Source organism: Sus scrofa, chromosome 3, assembly GCF_000003025.6.
Source record: "Sus scrofa isolate TJ Tabasco breed Duroc chromosome 3, Sscrofa11.1, whole genome shotgun sequence".
NCBI classification, from domain to species: Eukaryota; Metazoa; Chordata; class Mammalia; order Artiodactyla; family Suidae; genus Sus; species Sus scrofa.
The window spans coordinates 53,220,717-53,235,431 of NC_010445.4; the positions used below are offsets into that span (position 1 = coordinate 53,220,717).

Below are 14,715 nucleotides of genomic sequence, written 5' to 3' on the forward strand. Positions count from 1 at the left end.
GACGGGAATTCCCCAATAGTTTATTTAACCTATCCTGTACTGATTGACATTTGTGTTGTTTTCAACCTTTACCATGACAAATAATGCCCCGTCGAACAACCTGGTGGATTCCTAGAGGTGGGATTGTTGCATCAAAGGGTAAGGGTTAATTAGACATTAAATTCCCTTCTCTTTATTGGTGTTGTGCTCTTTTAAAATTTCAATCAGCAATGGATCAAAGTGCCTGTTTTCCCAGACTTGCCATCAAATCTATTGTCAAATTTTTTTAATGATTTTTATTTTTTCCATTAGTTGATTTAAAGCATTCTGTCAGTTTCTACTGTACAGCAAAGTGAACCAGTCATACATATATGTGTGTATATATATATATATATATATATATATATATATATATACACACATATTCTTTTTCTCACATTATCCTCCATCATGTTCCATCACTGTAGTGACTAGATATAGTTCCCTGAGCTATACAGCAAGATCTCATTGCTTATCAACTCCAAAGGCAATAGTTTGCATCTATTAACCCCCGTCTCCCAGTCCATCCCACTCCCTCCCCATCCTCCTTGGCAACCATAAGTCTGTTCTTCATGTCCATAATTTTCTTTGCTGTGGAAGGGTTCATTTGTGCTGTGTATTAGATTCCAGATATAAGTGATATCATATGCTATTTATCTTTCTCTTTCTGACTTACTTCACTTAGAATGAGAGTCTCTAGTTCCATCCACGTTGCTGCAAATGGCATTATTTTGTTCATTTTTATGGCTGAGTAGTATTCCATTGTGTATATATACCACATCTTCTTAATCTGTTCATCTGTTGATGGACGTTTAGGTTGTTTCCGTGTCTTGGCTATTGTGAATAGTGCTGCAATGAACATATGGGTGCATGTGTCTTTTTCAAGGAAAGTTTTGTCTGGATATATATCCAAGAGTGGGATTGCTGGGTCATACGGTAGTTCTACGTGTAGTTTTCTGAGGTACCTCCATACTGTTTTCCATAGTGATTGTACCAATTTACATTCCCACCAGCAGTGCAGGAGAGTTCCCATTTCTCCACACCCTCTGCAGCATTTGTTATTTGTGGATTTGTTAATGATGACCATTCTGACTGGTTGAGGTGGTACCAACCTCATAGTAGTTTTGATTTGCATTTCTCTCGTAATCAGTGAAGTTGAACATTTTTTCAAGTGCTTGTTGGCCATCTGTATATTTTCTTTGGAAAAATGTCTATTCAGGTCTTTTGCAGGGCAGGTATATTTTTAATTATTTATTTTTAATTGTTATTTTCAAGAAAAGTTTTGTCCAGATAAACATTGTATCTTTTTTCTTCTTGATCACTAGTTTTCACCCTTTTGATTCTGATATGCATTTCTGTAATTTTCATTAATGATTTTTTTCTGCTTGGGATTTGTTGAGAATCTTGAGTCTGTGTGTTTATGGTGTTCATCAAACTTGAAAAAAATTTCAGTCATTATTTCTTGAAAATTTTTTTTCTTGGAGTTCCCTTTGTGGCTTAGCGGTAACTAATATCCATGAGGATGCTGGTTTGATCCCTGGCCTCACTAGTGGGTCAGGGATCTGGTGTTGCTGTGAACAGTGGTGTAGGTCGCAGACATGGCTCAGATCGTGAGTTGCTGTGGCTGTGGTGTAGGCCAGCGGCTACAGCTCTGATTTGACCCCTAGCCTTGGAACTTGCATATGCCGAGGTTATGGCCCAAAAAAAAAATTTTTTTTTTCCTGTTCTCTGGTCCCCCCTTCCCCCTTTTCCAAAGACCCTACTGAGGAGTTCAGGCTGCTTGTTCTTGTCTCACAGCTCACTGAAGTGCTTTTTTTTTTGTTTTGTTCATCTTTTTCCCTCCGGTTTTCATATTAGATGGTTTATATCACTATATCTTTAAGTGTCTTTTTCTTTTTCCCTGTAATGTCCAATTTACTTTTAACCTCATCCAGTATATTTCTGATTTCAGACTCTATGTTTTTCATCCCTAAAAGTTTGATTTGGGTCCTTTTTTTGTAGCTTCCATTTAATTTTTTTTTTTAGTAACGATTTTTATTTTTTCCATTATAGCTAGTTTACAGTGTTCTGTCAATTTCTACTGTACAGCAAAGTGACCCAGTCACACATAGATATATACATTCTTTTTTTTCACATTATCCTTCATCCTGCTCCATCGTAAGTGACTAGACATAGTTCCCAGTGCTAGATCTCATTGCTTATCCATTCCAAAGGCAATAGTTTGCATCTATTAACCCCGGTCCCCCCCCACCCCCCGTGTAGCTTCCATTTAGTTTCTCACCATCCTCATGCTTTGCTGTACTTTTTGAACACATGGAGTATATTTATAGCAGGTGTTTTCTGTCTTTGTCTAGGGATTGTTTTTTCTGTATCATTCCTTGTTCTGTTTCTATTGATTGATTTCTGTTTATGTAGGTCAAAAATCCCCACATCTTTGCCATTCTCCCTGCTTCTGCTTGTCACAAGTGTTTCTAATGGCACCAGTACAAGGACATTTTAATGACTCTTTCAATTATAAATTAAAAATCTATTGTACTTTTAGCATCGAGGAAGTCGAGTTTGTTTTTCACATACCGCAGGTAATTTGAGGGACTCATTCTAATTTGAAGGCCAAAAAGGGCAAGGAAATTATGTAAAAAGAAGGGTTTAGAACTTACTTTCTTAAACTGTGTAATGAGAAACATACACAGGTTTTTTTTTTTTAAAGAAGTCACTATGATGTGATGTTGACATTGAATTTTACATGTCCCTATTAAGATGCTGCTTCCAACAGTATCATTCAAATGTTAGAATCCACTTTAAGAATGTGAGGTTTTTGAAAATTCAAGCTTGGGTCCAACCCTTACCCCTGTCATTTGTAATTTGGACGAGATTCCTGGCCTCTGAATTTCTCTGTGTAGAATGAGCATTGAGTGGAATTGAAGAATGACACTGCCCTTGACTGTTACACTTTTTTTTTTTTTTTTGTCTTTTTTGCTATTTCTTGGGCTGCTCCTGTGGCATATGGAGGTTCCCAGGCTAGGGGTCTAATCGGAGCTGTGGCCGCCAGCCTACGCCAGAGCCACAGCAACGCAGGATCCGAGCCGCGTCTTCGACCTACACCACAGCTCACGGCAACGCCGGATCGTTAACCCACTGAGCAAGGGCAGGGACCGAACCCGCAACCTCATGGTTCCTAGTCGGATTCGTTAACCACTGCGCCACGACGGGAACTCCCGACTGTTACACTTTTAATTAGTCCATTTGTGGTTTGTGTGGCTTTTAGCCCAGGCATTTAGACAGAAGACTTTTAGTGTTTGGACGGTAGAGAAATGTTTTACTATTGCTAAGAAACAGATTTGAATAATGCACATGTAATGCCTATTTCATCAGGATCTAGGTAGCTGGAGAAGATGCTTAATTCAGTTGGATATTTATTATGCAGAAAGGAATAGTTGCTTTTTAAAACCGACGCTGGATCCAGTTATTGATGGCTGTGTTCATGCAGAAGCTGTAGGTGTAGACAATGAGATGCTTGTTTTATTTCCTGAGAATACCTCTGGGGAAAACCTAGGGGAGTAAATACTGTGTGTGGGTGTCAAAGTGACTCAGCTGTTGGAAGCTGCACCCTGTTCCCCCCTACCCCCGCCCCATTCCCCAGGCTCCCGTCTCTACTGTGTGTTACCGAAAGAGACAGAAGAACAGGACTTAAGGTTGGCTCTTGTCTGCAGTTTAGATTTCTCACCTGAAAAAAATGGAAAAAACACTAACTACCTTGTGATGTTTTTTATGAAAATAAACACGGTTAAGTGTCCACCCTACTTGACAAAATGCTTAGCTCATGCTAGGACCTCAGAAAGTGTCCTGTGTCTGCACCTCTGGCTGGTCTTTCTTAGAACATCAAGTTGGTGTGTTGTTTTGTTTTGTTTTTAATTTTTTGTTTGTTTGGTTTTGGGTTTTGTTTTGTTTCGTTTTTGCTTTTCAGGGCTGCGCACGTGGTATATGGAACTTCCCAGGCTAGGTGTTGAATCAGAGCTGTAGCCACTGGCCTACATCACAGCCACAGCAATGAGGGATCCAAGGGGCTTCTGCGACCTACACCACAGCTCATGGCAACACCAGATCCTTAACCCACTGAGTGAGGTCAGGGATCGAACCCGCATCCTCATGGATCCTAGTCGGATTTGTTAATTGCTGAGCCTCGAAGGGAACTTCAAGTTGGTTATGTATATCTCCATCAGTGCAGTTGGTTTTATGGGCACAGTTGAGGATTCTAATGTATTTGAGTTTTGTATCGGCATTTATAAATCTGATTTTTGACCTCTTGTGCGTGTGGGTAGTGTTTAAGATCCGCTGAAATTGAATTTTCTTAGAATATAAAAAACACTTTTTTTCTGTGAAACTAGGGCCCTCATGAAGCAGAGTATACTTGTGCTAATCGGATTGCTGTTACAGTCCACAGCGCTCCTATGCATTTTGGCTGTATGTAGCTAGGCTAGGGCCGCTGTAACAGCATTCCCTAGGCCAGATGGTGTAAACAACAGAAATGGGTTTTCTCATCCTTCTGGAGACCAGAAGTCCAAAATCCAGGTGCTGACAGGGTTGGTTTCTCTTGAAGCCTCTCAGCTTGGTGTGCAGACAGCCGCCTTCTTGCTGTGTCCTCACTTAGTCCCTCCCTGGTACCTCTTCCTTTTCTTAGAGGGACACCAATCCTACCTGATCAGGTCCCCCATCTTTATGCCCTCATTTAACCTTAGTTACCTCCTTAAAGGCCCTAATCTTCAAATATGGTCACGTTGGGGGTTAGGGCTTTGTATATGAATCTGGCGGGAGGTACACACAGTTCAGGTCATAACAGCAGCTCTCTGTCTTGGCTTTGGAAGGCTCACAGCAGAAGCAGAGGAGGTATCGCTGTTTTGTTGAGTCAGTTTGTAGCCTTTTTATCATCCTGCCCCTTCAGTGGCTAGCAAGTCCTCACATTCTTATTTTCTCATCTTTACTTTTTTTCATCACTTATGTGTTTGTACTGTGGCAGCTTTCACACTTCTTTTTTTTGACCATGCCCCACAGACAAATAAATTTATTTATTTATTTATTTATTTTTTATCTTTTCATCTTTTAGGGCTGCACCTGTGGCATATGGAGGTTCCCAGGCCAGGGGTCCAATCAGAACTGTGGCCGCCAGCCTACACCACAGCCACAGCAATGCTGTGTATAACTCTATAAAGACTTCACAAGTTAGTAGTCGCCCACATAAAGTGGCATGTGTTCTATTTTCACTTTCATTAAAAAAAAAAAGATGGAGTTCCCATTGTGGCTCAGTGGTTAAGCGAACCCAGTTAGTATCCATGAGGACATGGGTTTGATCCCTGGCCTCACTCAGTGGGTTAAGGATCTGGTGTTGCCGTTGCTGTGAGCTGTGATGTAGCTCGCAGACACAGCTCTGATCCCACGTTGCTGTGGCTGTGGTGTAGGCTGGTGGCCACAGTTCTAATTGGACCCCTGGCCTGGGAACCTATATATGCCACAGGTGCGGCCCTAAGAGACAAAAAGATAAAAAACAAACAAACAAACAAAACCCACACAAAAACCAATGATTTTTCTGGTGGGCTACATCGTGTAGCTGAAAAACATGGCTACTGTGTGGGTTCAGAGCTTTGATGAGTGATAGAGGTTAAGGGACTTTCCTTTTTAGTCCTTTGAGGTCACGGGTGTGCAGTCAGCTTGCACTGATGGACAGTATTTTTGAAACCCATCATAAGACTTCCCTGCAGAGGAGATTGGAGTTCAGAAAATTTCCCTGCCATTTGGCAACTTCTGTAGGGAGGAGAGGACAGGCGGATGGGAACGTTCCGTCATGGTGATTGTCTTTGCAGGGTGAGCCACTCAGCTGTGTCAGCACATGGTGAGGGGGGAGCTTGTAATGAAACCTAACTGCGGCTTGGTGATGGATTTTGCATGCGTGCATATTTTCTCTCTCAAGGTGTGAGCTTAGCTCTGTTCTAGAATGAGTTTCTCCTATTCTGAGGCTCCTCCCCAGTAGGTAGAAGGAATTTTTAAAGGATAAAAGCCTAGTGTTTGGATGACATGGTCTCATGTCTTGATTCCACATAGTAGACTTTGTGGAGGCTCGGTTGGCATGGGTTTCTTGGCATCTGCTTAGCAGGTGAAGAAGACGCACCTGGTTTAGCAGCTAACTCCTGGCCCCATGAGCTTAGGAACAGGACCCATGAAAACCTGTCTTGTGGCATCCCAGAAGGTGCACTCAGGAAAATGAGATGGCAGGGAGAGTGCACTCTGTGTGCAAGCACAAAGTAGCATTTTGTTTGTTTGGTTTGGTTTTTTAGGGCCACACCTGTGACATATGGAGGTTCCCCGGCTAGGGGTCCAACGGAGCTGACGCTGCCAGCCTACACCACAGCCACAGCAATGTAGGATCCGAGCCACATCTGTGACCTATACCACAGTTCACAGCAACGCTGGATCCTTAACCCACTGAGTGAGGCCAAGGATTGAACCTATATCCTCATGGGTACTAGTTGTATTTGTTCCTGCTGCGCCACGATGGGAACTCCCCAAAGCAGCATTTTGAGTATCCATCCCTAGGAAGTACTGGACCTAAAGGATCATGTAAATGTTATTAAAATCAAAATGTAGCTTCTTAGGGGAGGACCCCAGGGCACCTGAGGGTTATAGAGACTGAGTTCACCCCTGGTTCACCCTTCCTTCGATACACATGACCTTGGAGAAGATGTTTGCACCCCCTTTCCTCACTCAGCCTCCATTGCATGTCAGTGAGGCCAAGCCTGGAACAGAAAGGCCACAGGGCCATCCGCTCCCCCTCAGTTCTTCCTCATCCTCCAGGTCTTTTTTCTTTTTCTTTTTTCAGTCAATTAGGAAATACATGGAAACTTACAACAAAAGGCAAACGATAGACCATCAGGACAGATACTCCATCTTCCATGCGGTCCTTGCCTTTTTTTTTTTTTTTAATATTCTGACCAGTTGGTTTTATTATGATGGGTAATAAAGGATGAGGATCGAGAAAGAGAAAACCTTAAAGTGCCAGAGAAGAGTGGAGAGCTGGCAGCCTCAAGGAGTCAGTGATAAATTGATCAATCTAAGAAAGAACTGGAAATTTTGATTTGAGCCAACTTTGAGGATTATCATCCAGGAAGAGCAGCTCAGAAAGCTCTGAAAACTATGTCCTCCATTAGAAGTTGAGACCGTTTATACAATTTTCTTTGAGACAGAGGGCTCCGCGTCAAACAACATGTTAATGAATTTATGTAATTCGGATCTAAGTGGCATCCTGGTGGGTCATGTGACTGCTAAGAAGATGAAGAGGGAATGTTCCCTTTAAGGAGCTGCCTTGTTGGTGCTAGGAGAAGGCTGCTCTTGGTGGTGGAGCAGGTGTTCCTGCCGATTGTGGGGGGTCTGGTCGATGCCTCATGCAGATACACATGCTCACTGGGGGCGGGGGGCAGAGGGCAGAGAAAAATTTTTTTGTTTATGTTTTTCCTTGCCTTGCCATAAAATAGGAATTTTATTTCACACTGGCTCCTATGGCCCCAAGACTCTCTCCTGAGACAAAATGTGTGATGGGCTCTCCTGTTTCCCAAAGACGCCATTGCTGACCTGAGACATTCAGGGGGTGTTCTGGTGACTAACACCTACCTAGCTGCCACCCGAGGACACTGAATGGCAGAGGAGATTTAAGACAGAGGCTGGTATTTTAAGAGTTCCCATTGTGGCTCGGCGGGTTAAGAACCCGACTGGTATCCATGAGGATTTGAGTTGGATCCCTGGCCTTGCTCAGTGTGTGTTAAGGATCCGGTGTTGCTGCGAGCTGTGGTGTAGGTTGCAGATGTGGCTCAGATCCTGCATTGCTCTGGCTGTGGTTTAGGGGGGCAGCTGTAGCTCTGATTAGACCCCTAGCCCGGAACTTCCATATGCTGTGGGCGCAGCCCTAAAAAGACAAAAAAAAAAAAAAAAGTGGAGGTGATAAATTAGATAATTAGATGGGTATCAGCCGTGTCAGCACTGAAGATGAGGGGCCAGGCAGATTGTGCATCCTCCCTTCACATTGAAGATGTTTGGAAGCCTCCAGAGAGCCTGGAAACAGGTGGATGGAGGGAGACTGTTGTTTCAAAACGATCTTGCCGTTTAGGGAGCCTGAAGGGCCAGGGGCTTCCTGACAGGCAGGGGCCTCTAGGTGGGTGGGAAGTAGATAGAGATCGTGACCACTCGCCCCAAGGGGGCTGCTTCTTGGACTTAAGATCCTGAAAGAGCAAAACAAGGGAGATGGGACTGATGGCTAGATAGCAGGGCAGAGTCACTAGTTGTTATAGACTGGGTGGCACCCGCCACCTCCAATTCAAGGCTCAAAGCCCTAACGCTCCAGTGTGATGACATTAGGAGGAGGCGGAACCTCTGGGAGGTAATTAGATTGAGATGAGCTCCTGAGGGTAGGGCTGCCGATGGAATTTGCATCCTTATCAGAAGGATGCGAAGTCTGCTTCAGTGAAACCAAAGGACTTTGCTTTGGCGATGCCATTCCAGAGTGGTAATCCAAGCCACCACAGTGACAACACTGGATCCCTAACCCACTGAGCCACCAGGGAACTCCAGTACCATCATTGGAAGCTCTCATCTTTTTCTTTATAAAGTATTCTCCTAGATTCTTCTTTTTGCTCTTTCCCAGACTGCTCAGCAGAACAGCGCTCCTAGTACATACAGGTGTACTCCATAGCCACCCCCATCTGCAGGTCCAGGGGGAGTTCTCTGGCATTCTTATGCTTCAGGTATGTGTAAGATCTGCAGCACGTGTGTTCACACTGTGGGGAGAGGAAGGTCCAGGTTAGCACAGAGACCTGCCCTCTGGGTTGGCAGTGTGTGTGGCTCTGCAGTTTGTTAGGGCTCTCAGGTTGGCTCTATCATTCTGCACTTCGGCTACATGGTTTGACATTAGACCAAGTATTCATCTCCCCCTTCCCATCTGGGAAACCTGGCCCTCCTGGCCAGCCCTTTACCTATTTCTACTCTAGGCATATTCAATGCACACATGCCTCTCCTTGTCCAGGACAGCACTTGCTTAAGTCTTGGACTTGGTCAAACCTCTGTCATGTCACCAGGAGCTGGCACAGTGCCCATGCCAAGGTGCCTGTCATCCAGTGGGGAGGCCTAGGAGGCTGCTTGGGAGGAAATAATAGCAACTAAAAGGTCTTGGCTTCTTGGTAACACTGTTGTTTAATGCTTCATTCATAGGCTGATGGTTTTCTTAGTTGCCTTGGAAAGAAATTAACTTAGTAGCTACTTTTTTTTTTTCTTTTTCTTTTTGGGGCTGCAGGTGTGGCATATGGAGGTTCTCAGGCTAGGGATCAAATCCGAGCTGTAGCCACCAACGTATACCACAGCCACAGCAACACCAGATCTGAGCTGCGTCTTCGACCTACATCACAGCTCATGGCAATGCCAGATCCTTAACCCACTGCGTAAGGCCAGGGATCGAACCTGCATCCTCATGGATGCTAGTCAGATTTGTTTCCACTGAGCCACGACAGGAACTCCTGAGTAGCTACTTTTTAATGCACCTGTGGCTTGGGGGTTTTTTGGCCTCACCCATGTGGAAGTTACAGGGCTAGGGTTGAACCCGCCCACAGCAGTGACTTGAACCACAGCAGTGACAATGCTGGGTCCTTAACCTGCTGAGCCACCAGGAAACTCCTCCCCTGTGGTTTTAGCATGTACAATAAAACCTCTTTTTCTATATGTTCTTAAGGGATTCTGTTGTAAAAGATATGAAGTACAGATTTGTAAACCTGGAAGTTTCCTTCAAGGTCCTCAGGCTGCCAGCAGAGGCCCGTCCCCCTGTGAAGCTGGGCTGAGGTCTTCTTTGAGGGACCCCCTTCTCACATGGGATGTTCTGCGAGGCTCTTCAGAATCCGGGAATGGCTTTTGGTTTAAGTACAAATGTTCTGCCAATTGAGGGGAGGTGGCGTTTGCGAGGCCGGCAGGACGCCCACCTCTCTGGGTCCAGGGAGGACTCGGCTGGTCTCCTGACCCATCCGTGTGGCAGAGGGGCAGGTGTTGGCAAAGCCCAGGGCTGGGTGAGGGGACCATGGCCCCAGCGCAGGTGCCTCCCTTGTCAGCTGGCAGACTGTGGCCCAGGATGTGAGGAACCGCAACGTTTCACCATCAGGAATGCAGGACTCCTATTTGGAAAATGAGTTCATCTTCTAGGAATTGTTTTGTCTTTTAATCTCTATGTCTTTGTCTGTTCTCACCCAGGAGCCACGTTAGAGGAAATCACCCAGCACTGGGACTGGCTGGAGCAGAATCTCCTCCATACCTTGTCCGTCTTTGACAATAAAGACGACATCGCCAGCTTCGTCAAAGGGAAAGTGAAGGTGGGTCCCCTGGCCGTGACACTTCTCCCCTCTGCTCTGTCTTTCTTAGCACTTCCGTGGAGCATTCTGGACACTAGAGTGTTTGTTTGTTTTGTTCTTTTGTCTTTTTAGGGCTGCACCTGTGGCATATGGAGGTTCCCAGGCTAAGGGTCAAATTGGAGCTACAGCTGCTGGCCTACATCACAGCCATAGAAATGTGGGATCCGAGTTGTGTCTGGAACTTACACCACAGCTCATGTCAACGCCAGATCCTTAACCCACTGAGCGGGGCCAGGGATTGAACCCATATCCCCATGGATGCTGGTTGGGTTTGTTTCTGCTGAGTTATAATGGGAACTCCCTAGAGTGAATTCTCAATTTTGAAAGGACACAACAAGAGCAGCAGCGCACCCCTTTGGGGCTGAGGATACTTTTGGGATCAGGTAGAAGGCAGTCTCCTGAGTCCAGGCGGAGTGGCAGAGCTGGCTGCTGTCCCATGCTGTCACCTCTGACATGTGGCATCAGTGGGTGGGCACAGCTGCAGTGGGTCCTGTCCAGCTTGTGTGTTACCACTGCAGCCTAATCCAACTTGGTTCTCCGGGTCAGGCTGTGCCGGGGCTTGTGACAGAAATACCCACTTCACAGTTCTTTTTCACATTTCCCGTCTTTTCTTGCTCTCACCTTGGCTGTAGTGGCTCTTCAGTTTATGTGTTTTTCTTCTTAATTGGGAGGAAGGAAACTCATTTCTATTTGCAGTGGCTTTCAGAAATCTTCTTTGGTGGGGGCGGGGGGGCTCCTCCACCCTCTTGGTTTCTGTGCCGGGGGCCTGGAAATTAAACTGATAAGGCAGATGAACAAGTGAGACAGTGTTTATCAGCCTGTGCAGGGCACATACAGGTGGGAGAAATTGTGATGAGTAACTCAAAGGGATGGTTAGGATTTGGAGTTCCTACAGCATCACAATGAGCAGTGCATCAGTAGAGAAGTAACGAGTTAGAGGAGAAGGTGTGTGGGCTTTTCAGGGCGGCCGACCTCAGGACAGTGGATGGAGGAGTGAGACTAATGGGAGGTGAGGTCTACTCCAGTTGGGTTGTCACATAGCTTCCTCTTGGCACCTTGCAAGTTGATCAGAGTCTAGAGCTGTCTCTGGTCATTCCAAGTCTGAGAGCTGCCTTCCTCTTTCTGGCACAGGAGGGGGAGACACCTTTACAAATGGCAGTTTGTGTCCTGTTTTTAGGTCAATAGCAGGGGAGGGCAGGGAATTTTTTTGGCATCTGCTGTTTCTCAAGGGCCTACAGCTCGAAATAATTCTTGTGCAAAGTGGCATGTTTTGGGGTGGCTTATCCTGATCTCCTAGACTTCAAATCAAACCGGCCTTTAACTCCCAGGGTGGCTTCTGTCCTGGAGCAGGGCTGGAAACTGAGGGGTCCAGCTTGTCTGAGGCTAGATGTACCTTTGGGGCCACAGTGTGTGATATGGTTCTCCCTTTGTTCCAGGCAGCTGGGAAGGACCTGGGAACAGGGGTTTTCCTACTCAGTCCTGCCCACGTGGCGATTCTCTGATGCTTTGAAGGAGTCCATCTGCTTCAAGCTGTGCTGTAACCAGACCCAGCAGTCAGGCCAGCATCAGTGGGGCAGCCCTCGTGGCTCTGTCTGCAGCCCTGTCTGCTCTCTATGGAGTCTTGTTAAAAATCCCCTTCACATCTCATGGTGCAGAGCATTTATTATATATTAGATACACTTTTAAAACACTCATCTCTCTTGGAGTTGCCGTCATGGCATAGTGGTTAATGAACCTGACTAGCAACCATGAGAATACGGGTTCAATCCCCAGCCTCACTCAGTGGGTTAAAGATCCAGCATTGCTGTGAGCTGTGGTGTAAGCCAGTGGCTACAGCTCCGATTCGACTCCTAGCCTGGGAACCTCCATATGCCACAGATGTGGCCCTAAGAAGACAATAATAATAATAATAATAATGAATAAAGTAAAATACTCACTTCTCTTAATTATAAGGTTTTTTTTAAATACTCTCATCCGTGCTATATGGAAGTCCCCAGGCCGAGGATTGAATTCAGGCTGCAGCTGTGGCAATGCCAGATCCTTTAACCCACTGTGCCAGGCTGGGGATCAAACCTATGCCTCCGCAGCGACAACTGCTGCAGTTGGATTCTTAACCCACTGCACCATAACAGGAACTCCTAAGTTTTATAATATCTTGCTAAATTAAAATTTGGAAAAGAAAGAAAAACATGAGGAAAATGTACATCATTTGAAATTTCACGAGCCTTCAGATTTACTTTTTAAGCAATTTTATTTTATTTATTATTTTTATTATTTGAGTGTCAGATTCTGGCCTAAGGGTCTTTTTTTGTCCCCCCTTCTTTTTTTTTTTTTTTTTTTTTTTTTTGTCTTTTTGTCTTTTGTCTTTTTTGTTGTTGTTGTTGCTATTTCTTGGGCCGCTCCCGCGGTACATGGAGGTTCCCAGGCTAGGGGTTGAATCGGAGCTGTAGCCACCGGCCTACGCCAGAGCCACAGCAACGCGGGATCCGAGCCGAGTCTGCAACCTACACCACAGCTCACGGCAACGCCGGATCGTTAACCCACTGAGCAAGGGCAGGGACCGAACCCGCAACCTCATGGTTCCTAGTCGGATTCGTTAACCACTGCGCCACGACGGGAACTCCTGTCCCCCCTTCTTATTAGGGCTGCACCTGTGGCACATGGAAGTTCCCAGGCTAGGGGCTTCATCAGAGCTGCAGCTGCCAGCCTACACCACAGCCACAGCAACACCAAATCCGAGCCACATCTGTAACCTACACCACAGCTCCCTTAACCCACTGAGCAGGGCCAGGGATTGTACCTGCATCCTCATGGGTATTACTTGGCTTTGTTACTGCTGAGCCACGACGGGAACTCCTTCCATCTTCTGTATAATAGTTTGCATCTGCTAATCCCAGGCTCCCAATCCACCCACCCCCTCCACCTTGACAACCACCGGTTTGTTTGTTCTCTGTCCATGAGTCTGCTTCTGTTTCATAGATAAATTCATTGTGAAAAGACCAACTTTTAACTCCACCTTGGGTAGTTCTTCGTGGTGGATGCCTTGAGTTCACGCTGAGGCAGTCATTTGACCTCATGTCTCTGGCGGGAAGAGCAAGGGGGGCTTATCAGTTGTGGGAACTGGGGCTCAGAAGTCAGATCCACCCAAGAGCCTTGTGTCTGGTGAGTGGCTGAGAGGGACTGGCCTGGGGCCCCCGGCCTAGCCGGCCTCCCTCCCCCAGGGGCATGTATCTGGGGGGTGGATGGTCCTTTGCACGTGTCTGTCTAAGCAGCACTGGTTCTCCAGGACCTCGTGTGGCCGTCTTTGCCCCTCCTGACCCAGGATGGTCCCCTCTCTGTGTGTCAGGCTCTCATCGCTGAGGAAACAAGCAGCAGGCTGGCCGAGCAGGAGGACGAGCCTGAGAAGTTCCGGGAGGCCCTGGTGAAGTTCGAGGCCAGGTTCAACTTCCCGGAGGCTGAGAAGCTAGTCACCTATTACTCATGCTGCTGCTGGAAGGGCCGGGTGCCCCGGCAAGGCTGGCTGTACCTCAGTGTCCATCACGTGTGCTTCTACTCTTTCTTCCTGGGCAAGGAGCGTGAGTGACAGTCATGGCCTTTCATGGGGGGTAGGGGGAGGAGCAGGACCATGGGATGCTCAGCGTGGTCCTGGATGTGTCACCATGTGGAGGGTTAGACGACAAAAATTTAAATAAGTGGTTGAGATGATAACAGGTGACCCGGGATTAATTTCCAGGTGACCTGTGCACACGATTATATTGTATATATGACTAGCACTAAGGGAGTATGATTTTGTGGGAATTCATTTTTTCTGCCTAAGGAGCCTTTTTGTGTCGCTCCATTCATGTAGCTATGGAAGGGTTTTTGCTACTAGCGCTTTGAAGACAGTGTTGGAACTGCTGGCCCAGTGGTTCTAAAGGGGAAGGACAGCTTGCTCTTTGGGACCCGGGGTGGGGGTGGGGAGGCATTTAAAGAATTCCCAGCCTGAAGGTCATGATTGCTCTTGGGAGAGCGGCAGTCATTCCCAGAAGGGGGTTCCCCACTCAGGTCCCGCTGAGATCCGGGCAGGGTTCACTTCACACACCTGGGTCCACCCACAGTCTTCATTCTGGGCGGTGGAATTCCAGAGGTGAAAAAGGAAAGCCACAGGATCAGTTGTATGTTAAGATTTTAAGTCACTGCCGTTGAAACGTCTTCCAGAACAGAGTGTTTAGGGGGCCCCCACAGGGTGGTGCATATGCAGCCTCTATACTTAAGTGGTTAGGCATATCTT

The 14,715-nt window shown here is 46.4% G+C and overlaps 1 protein-coding gene across 2 annotated transcripts in view; it reads left to right on the forward strand.

Annotated features, from left to right (window-relative positions):
- TBC1D8 (TBC1 domain family member 8) overlaps positions 1 to 14,715 on the forward strand; it is a 140,191-nt gene that overhangs the window by 71,658 nt on the left and 53,818 nt on the right. For both annotated transcript variants that reach the window (XM_021087166.1, XM_021087165.1), the window contains exons 3-4: positions 10,288 to 10,406; positions 13,792 to 14,020. In XM_021087166.1, the coding sequence (XP_020942825.1) occupies positions 10,288 to 10,406; positions 13,792 to 14,020 (348 nt within the window). The remainder of the gene's footprint in view (positions 1 to 10,287; positions 10,407 to 13,791; positions 14,021 to 14,715) is intronic.